Raw genomic sequence first — 25,133 nt, 5'->3', positions numbered from 1 at the left:
TGCTTTGTCATACAAGCTAGTCATGAGAAAGTCAAAGCTGTACTTTTGAAAAAAAGACTTTTATTTAAAAGTAATGAAAACTTTGGAAAAAGTATAAGTTAAGTCATTTCATTTGTCAGTGTATCTAAGAAGCATAAAGCATATTCCTGCAGTTGTATACAGTAGCCCCAGCAACATGATTTGCAAGTCCATTCCTTCTTTCAGCCAGGTTAAACATGGTTGCAACACATAAGAAGGCTTCTCAGATGAGTTACAGCAGTCGCTCATAGAACAGGAGGTATGCTTGCGAGCTCAGCACTTTTGATGCAGACACAGCTTGTACATGGGTATCGCTAATGTGGAACCACTGTCCTTTTACTGGTTCAGTTTCTAAAGCTGTAAAAGAAAATTTAGGAGGCAAAAGTTATTAAAAAGCACTGAAGTAGACATGTTACTGTTCTGCAGCAAGAACTAATTAAAAAAATATTCCTAATGTTCACCTTGACTAGATTCTCCTCGAAGGACAAGGTCAGAAAGGCGATTGTTCATATTTCTCATTTTGGCATAAGCTGTGTAGTGTCCAGATCTCATTGTGCCGCTATGTTCAACAACTCCATAGAGAGAATACAATACTTTTGTATTCCTTTCAGCCACGTTCTATAAGAGCAAAAGCTTAGGTATGTCACTGAATTTTAAGAAGGCTAGAATGTCATCTCTGCAGTCTGCTGTTTTGTTGACCGATGAACAGAAAATTGGTCACCACAGCTTCATGCATACTACCACAACTATGACCAGCAGAAGTACAATGATAGACACACATGCAACTTAAACTTACAAGATATCCTGTACTATCATGCAAAACAACTGAAACTTGATAAGCATTGCACAAAAGGATTCTGCTGAGCAGCTTAATTTTGAAAACATGTTAGAGTACGGACAGGGAGAATCCATTCCCCTCCATCATCACCACTTACTTTACATTTAACAGAACAGAAAGGAGCCAAGTCTAGCACTTCTGGAAACTTGATATGCCTGTTAACTTTCCGCAGATTAAATCCAGCCTTAATAGGACATGAAAAAAATGCCAGTGTTAGAATATAACATAATAAAACCATGCTTATCATCAGTTACTATAGATATTAGGATTGTTAGCTTTAATGTGAAACAAGACATAAAAAATAAGGTTTACAATAAGATGGACAAAACTGCTTCTTCCCCTCTATCCCTGCCTCTTCCCCTTCTGCTGTTCCCCCCCCCCCCCCCCCCCCAAAAATACCCAAGCTTTTTTGGCATTGCCTCTTTGCCTCTACATGCTGCACTGGAGCACAAGTTAAGACAGCTCTCTAACTCACTCTTTTGGTATCTTAACAATGGTAGCAGAAAGGGAGAGGAATCAGCTCTACACACTTATATTAACTAACTACTTTGAAGGCATCTCTTCCTTCTCAGATATTGTAGAACTCCTCTAGCATGCATGACAATCCAGTTCTGGATTGCCAGAAGTGAAGGAACTTCTGCTCCTACCCTAGTCAAATAATATTCCAGTATCAAAATTAGAAAACCAGGAAAAGACAACATCTATTTCCTTAATCATATTCCAGTCTCTTGTAGAATTGATTTTCATCTACTTAAGAGCTACACCCGTTATTTTTCAAGCATTTTGACTAAATCACTTAACAGCTTTAAATTTAGAAAAGGCGATACTGTCTCACATCCCCGTTCCTTTTGGGTTGCTTTCTTGAAAAGCTAAAGCCCTAAATTAAGAATTTTCCTGTAACTTGGAAAAAAGGGTAAGCCACCTTTACTTTGGTGTCTATAGATAAGGCTTAAGTTGCCTTGCTTTCTGTTCACCCTTCCCACCCCCCCTCTCAGTAAGGCTCCAGTTTTTCCTCTTTTCCAACTCTACTGGCCTGTTTGTTGCATTCATTCTGTAGGGGATCCTATTGTGTCCGTACTCAAAAGTGTGAGTCCAAGAACTGCTGTAATAGCAGCAAGCAGTTAATACTACGTACGGCACTACTTCATACAGTAAGCAACAGTAACAGCAAATGAATACACTGCAAGTGTTCCCAAAATAGTGTTTCCCAGAAAGCTAGCAGAATGTTCTTTCAGCTGAAAACAAACACACCGCCACAAACAGGAAAACCCACCAATGCCTCCCAAACCTGGAAAAAAACAGCCTTACAAAAGAGCCAGTGTTAGCATGCTTTCAATGTTACGTTACTACTATACAGCTATATACATATTAAGCTGGTACTATATACATACATATTTTTGCAACACCAGCCTGCAAGTTACCTGTTGAAATCTCTTTAAGTGAAGAGTTAAAATTGGAGGAGCAAGAGAAATAAGCATTTGTTTTTTAGCATTGGTATAAACATACTTCTTTTCACCTACAGAAAACAGAAAGTACCAGTGATTAACATCTAAACAAGTGTTACAGCAAGAAATTTTCACTATTTTAACAGTTGCAATGTCATCTACTCATCTACTACAGTGACTAAGAAAATGAAGGCTTCCCTTCAACAGGGTCAGCTGTACAACAGCTGCCTTCTTGCAGATCCTGTGTCACAGAAGCAACTAGCTCACACCATATCTGAGCAACATCAGCATGAGCAGGATGAATTCTTCCAGGTTCTCAGCAGCTCCCCTAATCAGAAACTGCATGGGGCTTTTATTGGTCTTTCGAGCAAATGCCAACGCGATTTCCCTGCGACTGTTATAGCAGAACATTCGCATTAAAGAACAAGAAGTCATCTGCTAAGTAACTGCTCCCTACATTCATCCACCTAATGTTTTAGACTGAAATGCCCTCCTTCCTCCCTGCTCAAAAAACCCTAAACCAAACTGACTCCTCCTCCCTCCTTCTATGCTGCAGTATTCTGGACCCAAGCTTGTGAACCCCCTGTTCTGCTCAAGTGCTTACTCGAATTAAACTGTGGAAAAGTAAGAGGTTCTCACAGTCTGTCCTTTAAATACTAGTTCTGCTGACCTAAGATTAGGATGCAAGTTACACAACTGCTGCTTCAGGAACACCCCATTCACCCACCCACCCACTGACCCATGCAGCAGATAGGGACAGTTTTAAAGTTTTCTTTTAAAAGATAATTTATCATACTTTTTATGTTGTTCTTTGGTCCACAATGTCTTTGTGTACATACATCACAGAGTATTTTATTGGTCTCACTAAGTTTTTCATTACGGGTAAAGTGATATAAACAGTGATGGATTGAACCTTCTTCTAGGTTCAGGTCTTCCCTGTTTGCAAGAGTACCAAATGCTGTTTCTGGATCTTCAGTCACCACTTCATGAATCTTTGTTGGAACAGTTTGAAGGTCATCTAAACTATTTAGATCAGATTCAGTATTGGCACACAAGTGTAGTTTTGAAAAGTCAGTAGCAAGCTCCTCCTCCTCTTCATTATCATCATCTTCTTTCAAGGACAGGTTGTCGAAGCCATTGACAAACTTTATAGGAGATCCTAAGTTTTCCATAGGGAGATCTGTTGGAGATTCGTGTTCCACATGCTCCTGTTCTGGCTTTCCTGTGTTTTTATGCATGCTCTGAACATCCATACTGATTCCCTGTATACTTAAGTCTTTTTGCATTATGCAGTCATCTCTGCAGTCATTTGCTGATCCTTCTTCTTGCTTTAGGTCAGGTTTTTCAGAATAAGTTTCTGCCTTTATTTCCTGGTTATACTCTAGATCTTCTTCTGGCTGTTCAATAGCACAGATATCTGTCAAGTGAAGTACCTTTCCTTGAAGTTTTTGCTGACGGCGCTGGTTCTAAAAATCGGAATACACGATAGGTAAGAATGTAAAAAGAGTAGAAAGTTTAAAGGGTGCTTAGCATTTCAGACCATTTCCTTATCAAAATCTTTAGAGCACGCAATAGGTGTGTCAAAGAGGGAGGAAAAAATCTGAGTTAGTGATGTGAGCTCATGAATTCAAAGCAACTAATACTAAATTCATCCTTACCTCCTTCCATATAGTTCCCCACTCTACCTCCTTCCATATAGTTCCCCACTCTACCTCCTTCCATATAGTTCCCCACTCTACCTCCTTCCATATAGTTCCCCACTCTACCTCCTTCCATATAGTTCCCCACTCTACCTCCTTCCATATAGTTCCCCACTCTACCTCCTTCCATATAGTTCCCCACTCTACCTCCTTCCATATAGTTCCCCACTCTACCTCCTTCCATATAGTTCCCCACTCTACCTCCTTCCATATAGTTCCCCACTCTACCTCCTTCCATATAGTTCCCCACTCTACCTCCTTCCATATAGTTCCCCACTCTACCTCCTTCCATAGTCTCTTTAAAATACAGCTAGCAATTCCCCTTACATCTTCCTGACCCTTTTTACACCTGTAATCTGAAGTTGTGTGATTATTCTTGCAATCAAAGACAGAACAGCTATTCAATAAAAATGAATGCTACTGCAGACAGGTAACATAATGTCCAGAACAAGGTGGAATTTAACTTATTCTTCGCACAGCAGCTTTGAACAGAACATGCAACTTCCTAATAGCTTTGATGCATATGCAATTGCTCTTTTCAGCTATGAATTTGCATGAAGAGAAATTCTAACTTGTCCTCTTCTCAGTGGCTCTCCTGCTTCTAAAGTGAGGAGCAAAATTGTTGTTTTACATACTTATCAAAACCAACCTTGGCTTGCTTTTTGGCCTGTTTCTTTGCTTTTTTCTGAAGGTGTTTACTCGTACCAGGGGGCTCATCTCTCCGTTTAACATAACGGTCATTGTTTTTATCTTCTTCATCATCCTCAGACTCCTTTTCTTTGCTCTTCTTAGCATTTTTCTCATTTGTATGTTTTAATTTCTACCAAAAATAACAAAAACACAACAAGAGACAGCCCCCCGACACACACAGAACAAGCACAAGATTAGATATGTTACTCTGCCGAATAACGTTAACAGTAGTCCAAAGAAAACTGCAGGGATGAGCATGTTTTTCAAGGAGTTTCCCGACCCAAGAGATGAAATTTTAGGGACTAGAGCACAAAGTTAACTCATTTATGGTAACCTAATGCCAACCATACCAAAGAGGTATCTCACTCCAGAGGGAGTCCCATGTGAAATGACAAATTGCAGAATGAAACACTGTCAAGAAGTAAGGCTATCAGGGCCAAATTATGAACGTGAAAAGGGGCAACATTACCTTTGCCTCTAACAAATGTAAACCTAATTAAATTCATTGAAGACTAACGCTTTACACAACTGGAGACATTTTCAGTTCAACTACCTGCCACAGATGTTGCAGCATTGCTCCTTATTTGCTTCTGCTAAATGAAATTCATTCATTGCAGAAGACATGATCCCCGTGGCTGAGGAGATTTCATTTTAATATTTAGTCACTACTGTTTGCATGAGTAGTGCTAATGACAAATCTAAAAATCTTACACACGCAGATTATCAAAAGGAAACACAGGAAACAAGTCTGTTTTGAGTGTCTAGAGATTGATCAAGTAATTTTCACACTATTTATTCTAACAACGTTTCTTAACTTCATTCAATATTCTGAAGACTGTGAAAGTATTACTTTCATTCAGTTTTTCTGCACCGAGAGCAGCAATTAAAATATAAAGCATTCAAATATATAACTGGGAACCCATCACTGTCATCCAATTTAGTTCAGATTCACAACAGTGAAGATGAATTTTAAAACATTATTCTTTGCAACTCAGTTTTCTACAGTAGTAAGACAAGGTTTGGACATACTAGATAACCCTTCTAGTTTGCCTTAGAGAACAAACTGACAAAGCAGCAAAGTCATCCATATAGAATCAGTATTTTTCGAAAGACTATTTATGACCCACAACTTACAGGAATGACTAAAGAAAATCTCACTCTACCTTTTTGTGCAAATTTATTATGTTGACTTTTAAGAGAGACTTTCGAATGACACAAATTCATTTCCTAATGACCATGTAATAGAGGTGTTTTTGTGTATGCAAACTAAAACTAAGAAAGCCAAAAACCAAGCACGTATAGTTTCTTACCTGATCATCCAGTACTGGAAGCGACAAATCAAGGAAAGACTCATGGACCAAGGATACCTTAAACGAATATTAAAGAGTTTGACTTTTTTTTTTTTTTTTGAAGTGGCTGCCTTTCTGTCGATAGTGTTTTTTTTTTTTAAAATGTATCCTTGTCTGCATTCAATGCATGCTTTTACTTGCACATACAAATATAAAACACAGTTTTAATCTACATTCACAAACAGCTATCCGTGATCCAAAAATCTACCAGTCACATGACCACCGTCACATTCCCTGTAACGTTCCCTGAACGACTATAGTCGTTCCAGCTTCCAGCGTGGGAAAGGGGTAGACCTAATCATCGGATGGAAAAGGAACGAGGGCCCCAGGCAGCATAACGCCTGCAGCTGAAAATTCATCCACTCTACAAATCGCACCACTGGACGGGGATCGCCAAGAATCCAAGAGCGAATTATTCCAGCAGAGTCAGCTTGCTCCTGCTGCCCTCTTTTTCTGGGGGCCTTTTGGAAGGGACTAGAAGATTAGTTTTACAGTATAAAAGAAGAAAGATTCCAGCCAAACCATGCCCCTCTTTGAAAAGTATGCAGCTAGCCAACTCTTAGAAATGTATTTATCAAAGTCAACCTTTTAAAATTCCACTTATTTCTACATATAGTTACTTTGGGGTTCTTCTGCTGATTACATATAAAAATTATATTATAGACTATTCAAGGCAAGCAGTCTACTTACGGTTCTGCATTCCTCACACATAATTGTACTCGTTAATTCTCCACCAAAAATTCGATCTACAAAGCTTTGTATTCCCTTTTTCTTTTCGTATTCTGAGAATTGACAATAAAATATAAAGTTAATACTGTATGTAATATTCTGGTGAGCTATTTAGTTATGGCATGCCAGATATAAACACAGAGGATATAGTATATAAGACACATGATGGAATATGTTAGACCATTTTAGTTTCCCCAGGAAGCACAGCAAGTGCCTTAAGTTCCTTAAGTTCCTTTTGTATGTCAAGGGTATAGAGGTGAAAACACATTTGCAGGAGAAGGCAGTTTGACCGAACCAACACCTTTACCAATTTCTCAACTCAAATACATTTCTCTATTTTCTCAGAACAAAAAAATACACAAAAAAAACACACAAACCTTTCCTTTTCCCTTTCAGAATTTAAGTCAGTCAAACAACTGACTGAGGCTAAAAAATGAATTATCAGTATTTGTCAAGATGGGTGCTCTATGAACAAAGTTCCCTCAAGTAATACTTCCAGCATAGCAGATACTCTGAACTTAAGTTCGTTCTTCATCTAACTCAATTTACATCGAGAAGTTTAAAAGTTCTTCTGTTCAGTTTTTTTTCAAGCCACTTTTAAGTAATAATGGGCTAAGTGAGTAAATCACTTCGTTCATGTGTTAGTTTCTTCCTAGTATTTGGACGATAAAAAGTGCCCAAACATCTTTTAATAGATAGCAACTACAGAATTCTGTCTTACTCTGTTCAAGAAAGGAACCCCACTGAGGTCAATAAGATCTTTAAATAAATAGACTCTTCATGATATCCAAGCCATACATTCTAGATGCACACACGTTCAAGACGTAGCATTAAGTTGCTTTCTTAAATACACGTCTTTTAGTTGATACTAGTAACATTACTTTGTGTACTTCGATGAACCAAAAAAGTACGAATTATCACAATATGAATAAGTTGTATTTTACCTTTAATTTTCTTTTTAAGTTCTTCTTCGTTTTGTTTGTTGGAGTCAGTCAGCGCCCTCAGTATTCCAGCACTTACTCGCTGAAAGTTTAAAAACAAATACTCACTGTACAATTCCCAAAACTAATTCAGTCAGTTTTACAAAACGCTTTAGACAGAGGAAGGAAAAAAAGTAATCTTTACCAATTAAGAGAATCGATACAAACAACGTAACTGCCTGTAAAGGCAATCTCAAAGTAGTGGGGTACCCAAGAGCAAGCACAGGTAGTACCATTTTCATTTACCTTTTCATTTCACTTACCTGAAGCAGCCACAGAGATTTACCAGATCAGCAAGAGACTTACCCTCAGGTAAGTGCTCATGCAACACAACCCACTCTAAGGGATTGACTTCTCTCAGAAAGTTAAGGAATGCACTTTTTCCCTCCAGCAGAGGTGAAAAGTTTATGACCCAAAGTCCAAATATCCACCACAAAACAAAACAAAGAAAAAAACCCTTTAAAAGAACAGATGCATACACTCCGAAATATACTGTGTTTAACTCACAAAACTCTGAAATAAGCACTCACTTGGATTTCTTCTGCTCTCATTCCATCAAGTAAGTAACGAAGCAATTCCTGACTGTCTTGCTGTTGATAACCTTTAAATCGTATTGCTCTGTTAAGTGAAAAATAATTGTACTGAGTTTTAACTCAGTGCATTAAGAACTGAGTTGTTTTTAATTTTTCTATCAAAGCAACAAGTTTGAGCCTACAGAACTTTCTGAAAATGCGAAGCTAGCTAATCAGAATTTCGCACCAGGCTTCTTTCATTTTACTTCTATTCATTTATATTTTATCCCTCACCCTCTTCTTTCAAAACTTAATAAGAATTATACAAGTTTATGTGCTGTGATGTAAACTCAATAAAATTAAGAAGAAAGCTGCCCTTCTTTTTGGAAAAACCTAAAAAATTCTTTTGATACTCACTTTTTACAAACCTGAGCAAAAAGTTCCTTAGGAGTGACTACCCCTTTTTTTGTCTCCTGCATTTCTGTCAGGAATTGATACATGGCTAATGTCAAAGGACCCGGCTGATCTAGTTTTATCAGTTGAGGTTCCTGTTTTAAACAAAAGAACATTGTTGTACTTTAATTTGGTGACAGAATTTTTTTTGAAGTAAGCTTTTCCTAAAATTGAACTCTTCAATTCTTGAAAATATTATTGTAAAACAGGATATCCCCTAATGGCAGTAAGTTAACCTGACAAAAACAAAGAATGGTTTCTCACAAGATGGTATCAAAACACTGAGCTAAAGATCATTTAATTATTTACTGCTTATATTTATTATATTGCTTGTATATATTGCTTATATAGCTGCAACTCTGAATTTCCTGGACTTCTTTTTTTAAATTAGGAAAAAAAAAAAATACAGCTTCTTAAAATGAACAACCCTTATTTCCCAGCCAGATCCCGATTGTAATGATACATAGTCTAAAAACACTGGAGACACGCTCTCTAGTTTCCTATTTTGCATTTAGGCAAATCACACTATGCCAAAAGTTACATGTTTTCATCCTTTAAATACATAATTACAATGTAATTACTTCTTGGATGACAACTAATAGCACTGAATCTGTGCTCTCTCACTTCTAAGGAGGCCATGGCTCTACTGAGGTCAATGATGAAGTTCCCGCTGACTTCACATCTTAATTTTGTTAGCATTTAACTGAGGCAGCTTCAAAATCCAGAGAGGAAAATATTGCTGTTTCTTTAACAGACTTGAGGAAAAAAAAAATCACTATGGCAGTTGAAGCATATATACCATGGAGAACATGGAGAACTCAGACAGCTCTATTTTAACTGTTGCACCAGACATTTTAGCTTCTTTAAGCAGCTCCCTCAGGACTGGAGTTTGTGACAAATTCTGTAGAAGATAAAGAAAGAAAAAGACTGGCAATTGGAGAACAAGCAGAAGGTCAGAGTAATTCCACTTGTTATAGGCTTTGCGGCAATTAAATTAGCATAAAATTAGTTATTCCAAACACAAGTATAATAAGGTTCAATAGTTAATGTGAAGGTAAATTTCATAGAGCTAAGGGGATTTATGAGTGTCCTCTATAGATTAGTTTAGATTGCAGAAGCCCTACATGTACTATCCTGCAGAAGGATAGTACATTTTGATCCAGTCTATTTATTAGCGCCTGCTTCTAAATCAAGAAGTAAAATACAGTGCATATATTTCCTTTGTTTAAAGCTCGTAACAAATATCAAACAGTTGATTAAAACCTTTGAGTACACTGGGAGTTTTGCTTGAATAGAACTTCAGTGTTAGGATCCAAAGAGCATAAGATCCCACGCAAGTTTTAATACATATGAAGGGGTAAGTTCATTCTATCTGAATACTTATTAGCTGAGGAAGACACACAAGATGGCAATGCATTATACTCCTCCAGTTAATATTTAGCTCTACGTGATTTCTTGTTGCCGAGAAAGGTATTTTTGTTTCAACAAACACCAGTGGTCTTTGGGTACGAATCTCTCATATTCTAAGAGGTCAGCAAGGGCGATGTACCAGACCATATTTATAGTTACTAAATTAGGAAGTTGGCGTGCTCAGCCTCTATCAGTAAAAGACACTGTCTCTCAGAGATAATGCAATGGGTTGCATCTTTTCTTAGTACAAGTCTGAACCTGCAGCTCCACTGCCTCACATTCCTCTGGGCTAACTCTGTATTTTTAGCATGAACCTGTCATTCTTGGCAGATAAAAAACACATTCTAGTTGTGTGGCTGTACAGCATGGCAAATCCAAAACTTTTTTTTTTTGCTACTGCTTCACTTTTTCCATTTTAAAAACCAGTAATAACTATTGTACCTGCATAACTGCATTAAAGAAACATGTATTCCCCAAGTTACTAAGTCCTTTCACAGCCACTTCTGAATTGGTACTTGAGTGAGAATTCTCTTCTTTGAGCGAGACTTCTTTTTCTTGTTCATTTCTATTGTCTTTTATTACTTTTTTATTTTCAAGTTCTTTGTTTTCCTGTTGTTTTTTTACTGCAATAAAAAAAACATACCATATATTAACCCAGTAACAGGAAAAAGGCTAGGAAAAAAGTTATAGACAGCAGAAGTCCTTGAAGTTTTAAATACACAATTACAGAATTATTATAAATGTTTAGTTTAGGTTCTTAAAACTGTCAAGAGATTAAGGAAAAAAAACACTCAAAAAACCCTGAAATGCCATTGCAGACCAGCATATGATTGAAATAGGCTATTTAGCCAACAAGCCATTCATGCCAACAATCCTTGAAACCCAGCACATGTTATCTGAAATTTCATTCCTGTTACAACACCATCAACATTAGGGCTTTCTACAACATCCATCAGGGTGGCATCTGGGATAATATCCCATGTGACACAGCACTACTGCCTGGAAGGACATGCACAGGTCTTCACTCCCAAAGCGTTCTCATGTTCATTTCATTAACCTAAAAAGCTGAAACTGAAGTTTATGTTCTTCAAGAATCACCAAGTTATTCTCTCCAAAGTTGCCTTGGTGTTCAGCTCAAAGTTTCAATGACTAGTTTAACAAAACCACATGGGAGCATCAGGGAATTTTCCGAGCAACTCCCGTACTGGTTCTGTACAGTTTGCCAGTCTTCTCCTGACAAGGGTCTCACAAACTGTAGGCCAATATTAACTTTGAAACAAAGGAACACCAACTCAGAAGCAGGATAAAAACGGGACAATATAATCTTCGCTGATGAACAAGAAAGGAAGGTCCACAGATGGAACACCTGAAACAAGCAACTTCCGCATCCAGGTACTCAACCAGTTCCAGTTCCAACCTAAGGAAAAATTCTGGCAATATGAAGTTCAAGTATTAAGTGTAGCAACAGGGAAACACTGAGCAAAAGACACTGAAGAGCGTGGTCTCTTGTTCAAGAAAAAGCTGAGGTGTTCCCACAAATACTCAAACGCAGCTACTGGAGATTGCTAGATGGCTGCCGTTTCCCAAAAGGTCTGTGATTTGATGCAACTGTAGGATGGTGCTGGAATTTTTGGTAACTACAAGTTACAGCATTCTGATACGCAAATTCTTCCAAGCCTTGCAATAGAAATGCCTCATAGAAAATCACTTTTGCAGGGAATAGCCTATTGTGGAAACTTAAAAAAAGATTTTTTTTAAATCCACTTTTGGCAGGCAGACTGCAGGCTGAAAACACCGTTTCATAGTGCTCAATGCACAGGTGCTACATATATTAAATGTACACCTTCAGAAGACAAATCCTCTTTTAATCCTTTCATAAGGAAATGGGCTAGGGGGTGGTGACAGCTGGGAACGCAGTCACTTCAGCTGATTCATTCGTGAACGACTGTAGAACTACTTAGGAAAAAAAAAGAGAAAAAAACCTCAACAATACAAAACAAAAATAACAGCAACAAAAATAAGCTATCCTTAAGCAATGACAATTCTAAGTTTTCCCTCAATTCTTAAGTCAGACCGAGCCTTGCTAATGAATAAACATGACACTACTGAGTACTTAGAGTGAATTCCTTACTCACACAACAGTCCAATACCACATTCCCACATTCTCTCCCTCGCCACTGCAAATGTCAAAGTAAGATTGTATTTAATTCCTATTCCTGTATTTTTGTCCTGTTCAGGTGACACAGCAAAATCCTGGCCCAATTAAATTAGCGGGCTAGGATACTACTTACGCTTTCAGAACGATAACAAAGACAAACGTAAAGATTAGCCTTTTATTTTACCATAAGATGCTCCAGAAGTTAAGTCTCATTTAGTGTATATTCCTGATTTACAAAACTATCTGCTACATTTAAGGTGCTTTCTAGTCTACTGCGTGTAGACTACAGTTACGTACCTGCCTGTGATGTGTCAGCACAAACTTGTTTTCTAACATAATCCACAGTCTGGCCCAATCGGGTTGAAGTATTATATAGAACTTCATTATCACATATGTAGCACCTGTCTCCACCCCAACCCAAAAAAGAAAAAAAAAATTAATTCTAACTTTAAAATGTTTAATATTCCTAAATTATTTGCTAGTTTGATGAATGTCATAACAAAGTTACAAAGTTACATTTTTTTAAATTTAAAAGTCTTAAAGAAAACTATTGCTGATTACAAGAATAAAAAGTTAACAACATTGTCTTTATTAAATGATTTCAGTAATTGGAGGATGCAATCTACAAACATGAATTAGACTCTTGAGAGATATGCTTAGATACCTAGGCTGCAGGCAAAACAAGCACTGGGGAAATTTTGCTAAAATAAAGAAACTAAAGCATCACACCCTAAAAGGAAATGACTTACCAATTTTATGGTATGAAAACAAATTTGGAGTATTCTAGCCAGCCAAGTACTTTATTACATTTGAACTGGACAAGAAACAAATCTGTGTGCTCTATCAATTGTATATACTTTTCTTTGCTCTTTTGTTGCTGATACAAATCTATTTCTCTCTTTACAAGCAAATTAAGAGCATGGTTAGACCACTAAGCTCTTTTAAACAAAACTGCAAGAAAAGCCGCAGTGATAAAGGCTCAAGTAAAACTGAAATTCTTCCAGATCACGTTTGGCATCAGGAGAGCTATCTGGACCAGGCTTGTAGTTCTGCCCAATCAGCTCTTTGAAGAGCTCACAAAAGGAATAGAAGAGAATGCAAATGCTTCTGCATTTTCAAACATACCAATTATAGTTGTTAGGCACAAATGCATTTAGCAGATTTCAGGATTACCAAAAATCAGACTATATTCTCTGATCTTAAAGCAGTAAACTGCTTCCCTAATCTCTACAATCCTCAGCATTCATTGTAATTTTCACATTTCTTTGTCTCATTGAAAAATTTGCTCTACTTTCGGAATCCCTGTGTATTTATTTATGGTCAATCTGTTTAATTTTTAAAAACGGCATCCACACTCTTGGAATAACAAATTATAATTAACTCCACAAGCCATTTTTAGCAGAATAAAAATTTTTGACAAACAAAAGGTTATAGGAATTTTTGAAGAAATCAAGAATTGGGAGGAAGATTTTTTCCAGTGATGTGTTTGACCCGTGGAGAAAAAAAACGTGAGCACATACGACTGGTATGTCATAACAGTACTGCAAATACACACAGTATCACTGCTGTAACTCCTACCCAGCAGAATATAATGACTTACTAGGACTGTCCTCTTTGTCTCCATGCTCAGAAGTATTTAACTTTTAAAATACTATTTAAGTTCAATCACACACTATGGAGAGTCTAAAAATCTTCAACTTTATTCATATATCCATTGCATCAATACGTTCTGATTGAAACTACTTTTGCTTCTATTTAGTAGTCCCACTATGGAATACAGTTCTTGAAGGTTTGGTTTTATAGCAATATTTTACAACCAATGTTGTACGATCTTCTGAAGAATTTCTTGTACAATTTCGCACAACTAAAAAGTTATTCTCTTCAGAAGGAAGCAAAATATCCCGCTTAGTCAACCTCCTCTCATTCACAAGTATTTGGATTTTACAATCGTATATATTTTAAAATAGAGAAAACAAATCATTTTGAAACGGTATTTTTAGCACCAATTTAAAAAACAACGGGAGATTCAATTGTTCATTAATAACATGTTATTAATAATGTCCATTTCCATTCTAGAAGTCAACAAAAATACTAATTATATAAATATATAATGTGCCAGATATGATTAAGTAAAAAGACAATGCTATATAGAGTAAAACCTAATGATAAAGGGTAGGTTTTTAGTAAGGTGACTAAGTAGAATGAAAACTCTGTTAGGCACAATACTTCTGTACGGCACAGCTTAAAACATGAAGGTTCTCCATCTATAATAAGCAGCTATTCCTTCTAATAGAAGGAAATATTTATCATAACAATAGAATTTGTATTGATTGTAAAATTAAGTGATGCTACTGGACCAGTTTTTATAAATAATTATAATTATATATATGGAATTAAGCTTAATTGTAAATATGGAATTAAGAAGTCATATTTATTGAGAAAATAAAAGTAATCAACAAACTGTTCACTACATGTGCATCAGAGAGGAGCTTCCCCCAAAGTTAAGATTTAGAGCTGCATAATAACATACATTTCCATGTGCCAGTATTTTGATTTAGCAAAAGTAGTAAAATATGAAATCAGTAATATTCACTCGATGGTCCATTTCAACTTGAACTATGAAAATTTTATAGTTATAAATTTTACAAAAAGGTAATGATTATTCAGCAAATCTTAAAGACTGCGAGATTATGCGCGCAAATGTTCATAACTCCTACAAAACACAAAGAAACACAAATTATATCCCAGCTTCCATTGTCTTCTAGTTTTGTCTTATAACTGTTGCCTGACAAACTCACCACACACTCCAGTTGTCCAAACTGAGAACCAAACAATGGGGGTCTGATCTTGGCGTTGTATAATGCTTTAAAGCATGCTGTTCTTGAGAATTTCTGCCACAGCCCTATAATATTGACAACCAGAAGTGTCACAAAATCCAGTTGACTATTAATGAAACATATACAAAGTCAGAATATAAACATAGTTAATCAGTTTTAATTTGACAACGGTGTTAAACCAACTAGGATGAACAGTTAGGTCACTATCTCAAGATGCATTTCTAAAAGGGAAAAGTAACTTATTAGGTGCAGCATAGCTATCAAGTTGGATGGAGACTGGACATCTAACTCACTTTACCAACTCCAATTTGAATAACCTGAAGAATGAAACAGAACAAAACCAAAAACCTCTTCAGCAGGCACAGTTCTAAGTTTAATAAACCAATGTTAGCACAAAACACTATCATGAAAATCCTGAATTAGGAGCATTAATAGAAATATTTATTTTTGTGGCAAAAGAATTAGGACTTTATAAGAGGAAAATTAAGCCCTCAGGATGGTGTTTTAGCCTTAAGTCTGCTAAATGCCTTTGTGCCAAGCTTCCAAAGATTTAATATGCAATTCAGAGCAGACATATCTCACCACATTGAAGTGCATCAAGTTATTTATGCAGCACCACCTCCAGATTAAAAAATAGTGTAGAATATAAGGCTTTAATCAGAAGCTTTCTTGCTCAACTACAGTATCTTTCAGTGCCTCATAATAAATCAAAACAACAACAAAACAAGAGATACCCTATGGCCACATTTTAAACATAACCATATCGAAGGGCTTTCATCAGTCTCCTCAGATTTCTCTTGTGCCTTATCGTCTGTCTTGCAGTCCTGACAAATATGCCATTCCACGTCCAGCAGTGCTTTTTTCAGATGGCTTTGTTCCAATCCTTTACGAATATGCTTGCACACAGGTTCTACAAAAGAGATAGCACAAGAAGGATGTAGATACTTTAACAAGTGTAAAAGTCTCTAGGCTTCAAAAGCACAGGGAGCAATCCAGAAGCGAAGATGACCTTTCTAGAGTCAAAGGCAGGCTGAAAATTTAGCAGACATATCAGAAAACTGTATCAGAAAGAAACTCTTTGTTATCCATTCACAGTCTGGGGATATTGCTGCATCCTAAACTACTGCACTACTAGAAAAGTATCACTCAAATCTACATCTAGCCAGAGAAGCTTGCACCACTTCTGTATGCGGACCTACCTACGTGCCAGATCTGCTCCAGCTGTGGACTTCTATTATTGCGGCATTATGATTCCCACAGCCTCCCAGGGAGCAGCCGCAACCCACTGCCACACTTCCTAGTCACCAAGGCAGCACCTGGCTGGCCTATAAAAGTGGAGATAAGATTATGCTTCCAGCTGAGTAGCCTCAGTGAGGTTATCCAGCAGACTATGCTAAAGACCTGTGGCAGAGTCATCACATCTACATCTTTGTCATCTTACAATACTATACTCGACATGGAGCTGCATCTTCTGGGCCTGGGATGAACCCCACCTATTTAACTTTTGCTAGGAATGGTTAGACTGAGAACTGCAATCATACCTTGGTGAGAATTACTCTTGAGTTCCATTTTTTTTTTCCTTTTTTTGTTGGTTACACTGTCATTTGAAGGTATGGAGAAGCTGCTTGAAAGCTTAAGTCACGTATGGAGAATTCCTGATTGACAGATGATGCATACACGAACTGATCCAATTTCTTCCAAATAACCAGTGAAAATATAAAGAATTTTTTGATGTCTTTTTATGCAGCGTATTTAAGACATGTGGCATCGTCAACCTATGATTCTTCGCTATTTTCAGTTACAAATGCCTAAATTTGCCAATACAAGGTCAAACACCTGACTGCATGAATACTCACATTCAAGTTAAAAAAGCACAGAGTAACCCACACTAAAAGGAAAAATAACATATATACTTAATATGTTAAAAAAACATATTCTTCCATGAAACTTCAACCCAGAAGAGTTACACAGCTCTCCATATAATTTAACTGTCGTAAGTTTTTTGCTGCAGAAGTACTCTTACAGCTCAGATCAGAGAGACTAACAGCTCTGGATTTATCTTCGTCATGGACCACAGGTAAGATTACAGCCTCAAGATGGCAAATTTTTCTTGGCACGAACCGAAACCAGTAGAAGTTTTGTACCTAGACTTCTGATTCTGTCCAAGACTACAGGATTTTACTACAGTACAAATGGCAGCTGATAAAAGCTTAGTAGTGCATCTAGAGTTTAGACGCATTCTTTAAACCTTTTTTAAAGGCATAAGCTTCATCTGCAACTTCAAAACTATTTATTTTTTAATAAAGCTCTTGGATATTGGCTGCTATTATACAGTGGGATTAACTAAGACTGGTCATTGTGAGTAGGTTCCATTTGTGGCTTTACAGGACTTTCTCAGAGCGAGCTGACCTATTCAGCCGTTGGAGATGTGAGAGGCCATCAGCAACTGCAGTGTAGCTGATCTTTTGCTGGGAAAAAGATGAGAAATAGCAAAGCAGACAGTGGTCTCAACTCCAGGAAAGAGACAAAAAGAGCTAAAACACCACAGGACAGAAAAACTACCATGAGACAAGGACAACCAGGAAACCAAAACAGAGCAAATAAGAATTTAAAATAGATGGGCCATCCCAGTTTTAGCCAAAAGGCCCGATGCAAGTACTCCTCCTCCCTCCCATCCTCTCTCCCAGCTAAGTTAGCCTGCTTAAAATTGTTTCCCCCATGGCATGCAGCACACAAGATGGGCAGCAGGCAAATGGGTGGCAAAATACGTGACCTGGTAGAAAAGGGCTGTAGAAGAGAATGTTAAACAGCACAAAAACAAGCAACAGCTAGAATAACCTGAATAAACAAGATAACAGAACTTCAATGCAAAGGTGAGATCCAGTACAGCTAGACGGATAGTATTATCTATTTGGGATTTTCTCTAAAAGAACAGATGGAAAGGAAGAGAAAGTTGGATTGAGTTGGTTTTTTTCCCTTAAAAAAAAAAAAAACAAAAAACACACACACACAGCGCGCACTAGAGTTTGGGGGGGGGGGGGGGGGGGAGGAATCAATGACAGGGCCTAGACCAGAGTTAGTTGATACTGTAAAGACAAGTGGTTTCTCAGAGATAGGCCAATCAAAGTCTTCTATTGTTGAAACATGAATCTTCTAAAAGTATGGACTCTTCATCAGGAATATGCAACTTAAACTTGTCATGACAAGTTTAGCATCTGACTCTATGAATCCTTTATACATTGAGAAGTCTTAGAGGACTCAATAAATGTGTCAGCAAAGAACTGTTTGTGTAAATAATGGTTTTCAAATCAGGTTTATTAAATAATAAACTGCAGCATAATTTACAGCAAATTTAGAAAAGTGTCAACACCAATGCTTCTTGAAGATTTAAGTTTCCCTTATATAAACTCACTCTTTGTAACTGAGTCCTCAAAGTCAGTAACTACCGTAAAGTTCTTCTGATATTAATGAGTTTAAGCCTTCTCTGTCTGAAGAGAAAAGAAACGTTTTTCTTCCTAGGACTATAAGCTTCTCTGAAGAAACATACCCAGCATATCCAGAGACTCATCAGCCTGTGTGGTTTTGCCTTTGGTGCGTTTCTTTCCCATATTTATGGTCTATAGCTTTCCTTACAAAGGACTGGGACCTAGCAAAGAAAAATACCAAATTAGAAATTCGTTTTCAGTTTTACTTGACAGTAGTTAAATGCTAGGTTATTTCTATCACCGAGTTGTCTCTTGAAGTGAATTAACCTGTTTTAATTTGGCATTTTTAAAAGAAAACAGATTATGTTTTAACATGAAACAACGTGAATTAGAAGGGTGATCGATTGCAACAGAGCCCTAAGTTAAGCACTTCCCTCTGAAGCATCAGCCACTGCATGTACGGTAAGAGATTTTTAGCCTCTGGAGTGCAGCTCCTTTAAAGCTCTATTGCTTATCTCACAAGAGATCCTTAAAAAGGGTCAGGCTCATTTCAAAATTTGTTTTTGCTATACACTGAAAACACGTAAAGTAAAAAGGTTCAAAACCACAGATCTCTGCAGACAGGCCTGACCCTGCTGTCCACCCTCCAAGCCACATAAACCTGTCAGCACAGCACTACCTCTGCCTTGCAACACCCATCCTTTCAGAACTGTTTCCGAGCTCGGACTCAGCAGCACACCAAGCACAGCAGCACGGGCTCCTGCATGGAGCTATCACCGCCAAGAAAAGAAGCCAGCCCAAGGGAATCGCCAGGAAACTAAGACTGGGGGACTTCTGACATCACATACAGAGAGGATCTTCTGTATGAGAAGCCGTTTCAGGGGCATGCTTTCAGAACTGGCTGCCCAGTTAGTAAGTGATAGGAGGAAGCAGTTGCCTACCTAACTGGAAGGATCACCTTTCACAACCGAGCACTCAGGCTGGACAAAGCGGTAGGTCCTTTTCTGACTAATAAATTCCCTCTACAACACATTTTTCCTCAGAAAACTACCACGCTTTGTCTTTTATGACTAACTACGGACCACTAAAAGCCTGCACGAATTGACTTCTCTTCTGCCAGGAGAACACGAGAGCACGAACGGACGCCGCAACTGCTCTACGCCGCACCGTGCCTGAACAGACTCGTCCGAAGGGCTCCTCTCCATGGAGCAGCCCACGCGAGACGCCGGCTTGGGGCGACGAGCGGCCTGCTAACGGCTGACAGGGAAACCGGGCGCTAACGCCCGCAACGGCCCAACCGTCAGAACCACCGCGCTGCGCACCAGGCCGGGCCGCGCCCCCCGCCGGACACTTGCCGCCGGCCGGGAAGCCGCTCCCCCACACCGAGCGGGCAGGCAGCGCTGCCGGGGGAAGTGGGTAGGCCCCAGTCCCACGCCCTCACTCTCCCCGTCCCACTCACCTCGTCGCGCGGGACGCGCCGCCCACGTGGGTCCCGCCCCGCCGGGGACCCCGCCGCGCACGCTAACCCCGTCCGCAGCGCAGCGCACCCTACCCCGCTGCACCGCCCCGCCTCCTTCCGATAGGCCAGCACCGCTCACCTGAGCCCGCCCCCCCTCCCCCCCCGCGCCTTTACTGATACGCGCCGCAGCCAATAGGAAAAGGTGGGTGCCCCGGCCGGAGCAGAGCCTGCGCAGCGCCCGAGAAGCGAGTCCCCAAGCGGGGCAAGGAAGGCGGCCGGGGCGGTAGGAACGCGGCAGCGGGACCGGCGGCTTTCAGCCCCTCACCTGCCGCTGCTGCGGGGCGAACGGCTTCGCGCCACATGGCTCTGCCTCGGAGCAACCTGGCAGCTTCACCTCATCCCTTGAGCAGCGGCCACCGGCTGCTTTACGTGCTTCCGGCGCGTTGCATTGTGGGGAGGCAGTGCCATGAGGCCGCGGCAGGACGGAACGAAGGGGATGGGTTGTGGCTGTAGGCGCATGCGCGGCGCCTCTTCCCCGCCCCTCCCCCTTGGGCATGCGCGGTCCGCTCGCTGGACGACGGGGCGGCCGATGGGGCTGTGTGGGCCCGGCCTGCGGCGGGGCGGCGCGGCCGCGGCCTCCCCCTACAGCTAGGGGGGCCAGGGGCGACCACGCACTCGTTGCCTTGTCCTGCTTCCTGCGTGAGGCCGCTCGGGTGTCCGCGCGTGTAGCGTTACTTTTGAAAATAAGAGCTGTACGTTGCGTTAATGGGCGATGGCAGCTCTGCCACTTGGGCAGAACTAAGGCTGGGTAGTCGAAGCAGGTCTAAATTGGTGGGTTAATCCTAAAATTGGCCTAGTATAGTTGGCTTTTTGCAGGCGTTTTTGGAATGGAACGTCCCTCAGTATGCTTCTGTCCAGCGTTACAGTCACCAAACGCAAACAATTGGGCTGAATGCGTTGGGTTGAAAAAAAACATTTATTTTCTGAAAAAATGTCAACTCCTGCTCCATCTCAGATTAACGGAAACAACGTGAACTCACAGAATACCGTTTAAGCCTCTGAATGCCCAACTTATTAATAGGTTCAGTTATAAGGAATAATACGGTTTACGTTGAGGTAGACAACTTGTTCACATATTCATGTTTTTCTTTACTAATTTCTCCTTTTCACAGGAAATAGACATGACTAACCGAGAAGAAGCTGAGATACAAATTTCTGAATTAGACTTACTCTCCAGCATGTTTCCTTATGAAGAAGAGTTCATGGTGACTGACCAGCTAGCTATAGCAGAACTGAAACACTATGTTGAAAATCAGTCTGCAGAGATGCCATCTTCAAAAGTTCAATTTATACTGAATGTAAAGCCAGAGGTCCCTGATGCCTCTACGGTACAGTAAATATTTTTCTTAAAAAAAAAAAAAATAGTGGGACTTCAAGTCCGATTTTGGGCTTCCTTCAACTTAACGTTTGATCATTTGTTTTTAGGTGGAGTTTTCCATGTCCTGTGCTTTACCATTTAAATATCCAGCTATTCTACCAGAAATTACTGTGAGGTATGGCATTAAATACACAGTTAATAAAAACGTTTGAAAGCTACCCTGTACTACATGAATACAGATATAATAGCAAAAAGCAGTCCTTTTTCATAGTTTACAGTCAAATTGAGCCAGATGGACAATGATGTCAGAAGAAAAACAAACTTGCAAGGATATGATTTCTCCAGTGTCCTCAACAGACAAGTGAGAAAAATGGGAAAAGAATGGAGGAGTGCCAGATTCTGTACAGAGTGGTCACATGTAGATACCATTCATGGGTCTGATGCTCAGAGACTGTCATTTGTTTTGACAAGGCTTAACGCTTGCTGAAGGAGTGAAAGGTTACTCTACTCAGTTCTTCCCTTGTCACAATACTGTTATTCCTTGACTTAACTTTTATTGGAACATTTCTGTTTAGTGAAGTGTTCTGTGGCACTGTATATTTTAGAAAATTACAGACTCAAGAATGTGGACTCAAGAATTAGCAGTTGATTAAATACTACTTACGACCTTTTCATAGCTACCATGACTTAAGTATCAACAGTAAGTGCAAACCATCTAAACATGCCTGTTTTTTTTTTTCTTAGCAACTTGAAGTAAAACTGTTTGAAAAACATGCTGAATTGTAAGTGTAGTACAACCATTTATACTTTTCTCTAGGTCACCACTGTTAAGCCGCTCTCAGCAGATTCACCTGAACTCTGATCTAAAAACATATTTGATGCAAAACTGCAGTGGTGAGCCTTGCATGTTGAGTGCAAGAGAATGGATTAAAGATCATGCAGTTGCTTACATTGACAAAGAGCTTTCGTCTTCCTCAGTCACGACATCAGATGCTATGCAGTCAGAAGACACCATTTTCACTAGACTGTGGATCTATAGTCATCACATCTACAACAAGCAAAAAAGAAAGAATATTATTGATTGGGCCAAGGAGCTCTCTCTGTCAGGGTTTTGCATGCCTGGGAAACCAGGTGTTGTTTGTGTAGAAGGTCTGCAGAGCGCTTGTGAAGAGTTCTGGTCCAGGTGAGCTTTTCTTTGTACTTAAGTGCCGTTAATGCTTAGAATGTTATTTTTTTTTACGTTGTATATGTGGCCAGAAGGTGGGAAGTTCATCCCACCTTCTAACCTCCTGTCTGTGGAGTGTTTGTCTCTATCACAGTGTATTTACAACTCTGAACGTGCCCTCTACTGCCGGTTGCAATGACGAAAGCTGCTGTACACAGTGCACTTTTCTGTTTTCTCTGTATTTCAGTTGTGTAGCAGTGGACTGCAGTACCCCAATCTTGTTACATATGTATGTTGCTGTTCCATATGTATATTGTTTTAAGTTCATATTTTATTCTGCCCTCATCATTTATATTTCTGTATAGTGCAGCCAAAACAAACAATAGTATTTGAATTTAACAGCTAAGAGAGTATGAAAACTCCTAGGATGTACAGGATGCAGACGTCAGAATTCTTAGTATAGACAAGGCGAAAGTGAGCACTTAAATTTAAACCACATCTTCACCAATTATTCTGTGAGTAATACCATTAAGATTTTTTAATCCTCAGAAGATAAAATATAAAGAAACAAGCTCCTGCTTATGGGAATGTGTGCATTTGAGTAGTTTGCATAGTATTTGTATGATGAGCTAGGGAGACGTTCTCTCTGCAAAGATGCATGTACAAATTAAATTTATTGACTTGAGTGATTATTTCTTAGCATCTTCTAAACTCTGCATTTTACATAGATTCATATTTCTCCAATTGCTTTCAGAATTAGAAGATTAACGTGGAAGAGAATTTTAATTCGTCACAGAGAAGATGTTTCTTTGGAAGGCGGAGGACATGATGAGATTCAGAAACAGAGAAAGTTCTCCACTTTGGAAGAAAAATGTTTTGATGCACATGGTTCCAGAGGAAATCATATGGATTTGGGGCAGCTGTATCATTTTTTAGAAGAAAAAGGATGTGCTGACATTTTTCAAATGTACTTCGGAGTTGAAGGACATTAGATTGCTACAGGTCCAGATGCCCATGTTTGTAAATTAATCCTTTAAAGAGATTACATAGCTTTTCTGCAAGAGTTAATCAGAGAAGGGATTGATAATTTTTACTTTATACGATGATTCCAGTTTTCCATGAAAACGAATATTTAGTGAAATCTTGAATAATGAAAATGACTAAAGGAATGCTTTACTAAAGTGTTGGATTTTAAGACTGTTAGTACATGTACCTGATTACAAAGACAGAAAAAATGTTTGATTAACCTCCTGGGCAGAGTTCCAGAACATGGAATTACATGTGGAGGAGACAAAAAAGAAGCGTAGACATCTCAGGAAAGGAATACTGATGTTTACATTATTTATTACTCTGTTTATGTACACTACATAAAGACTTTTTGGTAGCAGTCTTTTTTTTTCTTTCTGTCTGAAAGGATATTCTGTCATGAGATTAATGTGTTTTATAAAAAAAGAAAAGGGGAGGGCAGCTTCACAAAAGCCTTATTCATGTGACTAGTTTCTCTGAAGCTAGGATACCTACTAACAGGAGTAAGAATTTTCCGTAGATAAAAAATGTGTACAGGTAGGAAAGATACTGTGGTGGCTCCACTACGTTTGCAGCTGAGGAGTCTAGTCTGTTGATTACTCAAGTTACAGTAGAAGCTTATGTAGTACTGGACTCCCTTACAGCACACTCCAAAATAGAAAAACATTCCTTACCTACTGCGTGTACAAGTTTGCAGCACTCTCATTTGAAGTGCATAACGTTACAAATGTTTTGAGTCTGATTTCGACAACTTCCTACCCAAGATACGAAGCCTAATCTTTTTTTGTTTATCTAAATCATGTACATGTCATAAAAACCAGACACTGGTTGCTGCTGTGTAAATCCACTAAATTTACCATTCGGATCTCACATACGGACTTTTGTTAGACACCTTTTATAGTGGTATTTTGTAGTGGTTTCTTTTAACAAGTGCAGTATTGCTCTGTTTGAAACCTTGCCAAATTGTTGATCCTTGTAATTTTACAGGAATAGCGCAGCTTAATCAAAAGGACATTTTAAGGCATACTGACAGAAACCAAGGATCTTTCAGATAGATTATTTTAATGCTGTAATTCTCACAAAAGTGTTTATTGTGCATGGTCATTTTTTTAGTGTATTTTTTCTGTCAGCAATTGATCCTTTTTTTACAGGAGTGTCATTTTTTTAAAGGAACAGAACAGGCATGGAAAAACATGCTCACAATAAAACCAGCTATGCCTGTTCCTTCTTAATGCAAATACGCCCATGCCTTTAGCATTATAAACCGACCTGGCAGCACGGGAAGGTTCCTACCTCAGAACTACCGTTCTTGGATATCAACGGCCCGATTTGCAGAGAGAGAACTTTGCCCTGATGCCATTGAAGTACGATGCCCTGTCGCTTCAGGCAATTCTGTGTTTTCTCCCCGCCTGCCAGAAGCCTTCGCTCCGCTCCTGGTGCAGCTGCGAGGCCCGACCGCAGGCCCGGGAATGACCGACCCCCCTCGGCGTTCACCGCGGGGACCCAGCGCCGCCCTGCGCGGCGAGCGGCGCGGGCGCGGGCTCCCCACGTGGGCAAGGCG

General features: G+C 39.2%; 2 protein-coding genes across 12 annotated transcripts; one reads left to right on the top strand and one right to left on the bottom strand.

The window, feature by feature from the left end:
* Positions 1–38: 38 nt before the first annotated feature.
* On the bottom strand, positions 39–25,127 carry USP16 (ubiquitin specific peptidase 16). 6 transcript variants are annotated; one of them, XM_009667632.2, is made up of 19 exons: positions 24,866–25,127; positions 22,332–22,429; positions 18,667–18,765; positions 15,854–16,029; positions 15,081–15,184; positions 12,580–12,683; positions 10,566–10,747; positions 9,514–9,615; positions 8,679–8,809; positions 8,280–8,367; positions 7,714–7,792; positions 6,731–6,822; positions 6,002–6,058; positions 4,651–4,821; positions 3,098–3,767; positions 2,278–2,372; positions 954–1,040; positions 480–636; positions 39–375 (listed from the first exon to the last, which is right to left on the bottom strand). In XM_009667632.2, the coding sequence occupies exons 3-19, from the start codon at positions 18,725–18,727 to the stop codon at positions 251–253; spliced, it is 2,481 nt and encodes an 826-aa protein (XP_009665927.2). In that variant the 5' UTR covers positions 18,728–18,765; positions 22,332–22,429; positions 24,866–25,127; the 3' UTR covers positions 39–250. The 6 variants fall into 6 exon arrangements, with proteins under 6 accessions (XP_009665927.2, XP_068767809.1, XP_068767766.1 ...); XM_068911708.1 differs by having other exon boundaries at positions 15,879–16,029; XM_068911665.1 differs by lacking the exons at positions 22,332–22,429; positions 24,866–25,127 and adding an exon at positions 20,329–20,465.
* On the top strand, positions 20,176–23,936 carry RWDD2B (RWD domain containing 2B). 6 transcript variants are annotated; one of them, XM_068911781.1, is made up of 5 exons: positions 20,176–20,205; positions 21,176–21,391; positions 21,489–21,556; positions 22,199–22,564; positions 23,301–23,936. In XM_068911781.1, the coding sequence occupies exons 2-5, from the start codon at positions 21,185–21,187 to the stop codon at positions 23,536–23,538; spliced, it is 879 nt and encodes a 292-aa protein (XP_068767882.1). In that variant the 5' UTR covers positions 20,176–20,205; positions 21,176–21,184; the 3' UTR covers positions 23,539–23,936. The 6 variants fall into 6 exon arrangements, with proteins under 6 accessions (XP_068767882.1, XP_068767867.1, XP_009665926.2 ...); XM_068911766.1 differs by having other exon boundaries at positions 20,192–20,286; XM_009667631.2 differs by lacking the exon at positions 20,176–20,205 and adding an exon at positions 20,532–20,755.
* Positions 25,128–25,133: the final 6 nt, after the last annotated feature.

The sequence above is a fragment of the Struthio camelus genome, chromosome 1 (genome assembly GCF_040807025.1).
Source record: "Struthio camelus isolate bStrCam1 chromosome 1, bStrCam1.hap1, whole genome shotgun sequence".
In the NCBI taxonomy this organism is placed as follows: domain Eukaryota; kingdom Metazoa; phylum Chordata; class Aves; order Struthioniformes; family Struthionidae; genus Struthio; species Struthio camelus.
Note: the sequence above shows the minus strand (reverse complement) of the source record. Positions and strands in the feature narration are given on the sequence as shown.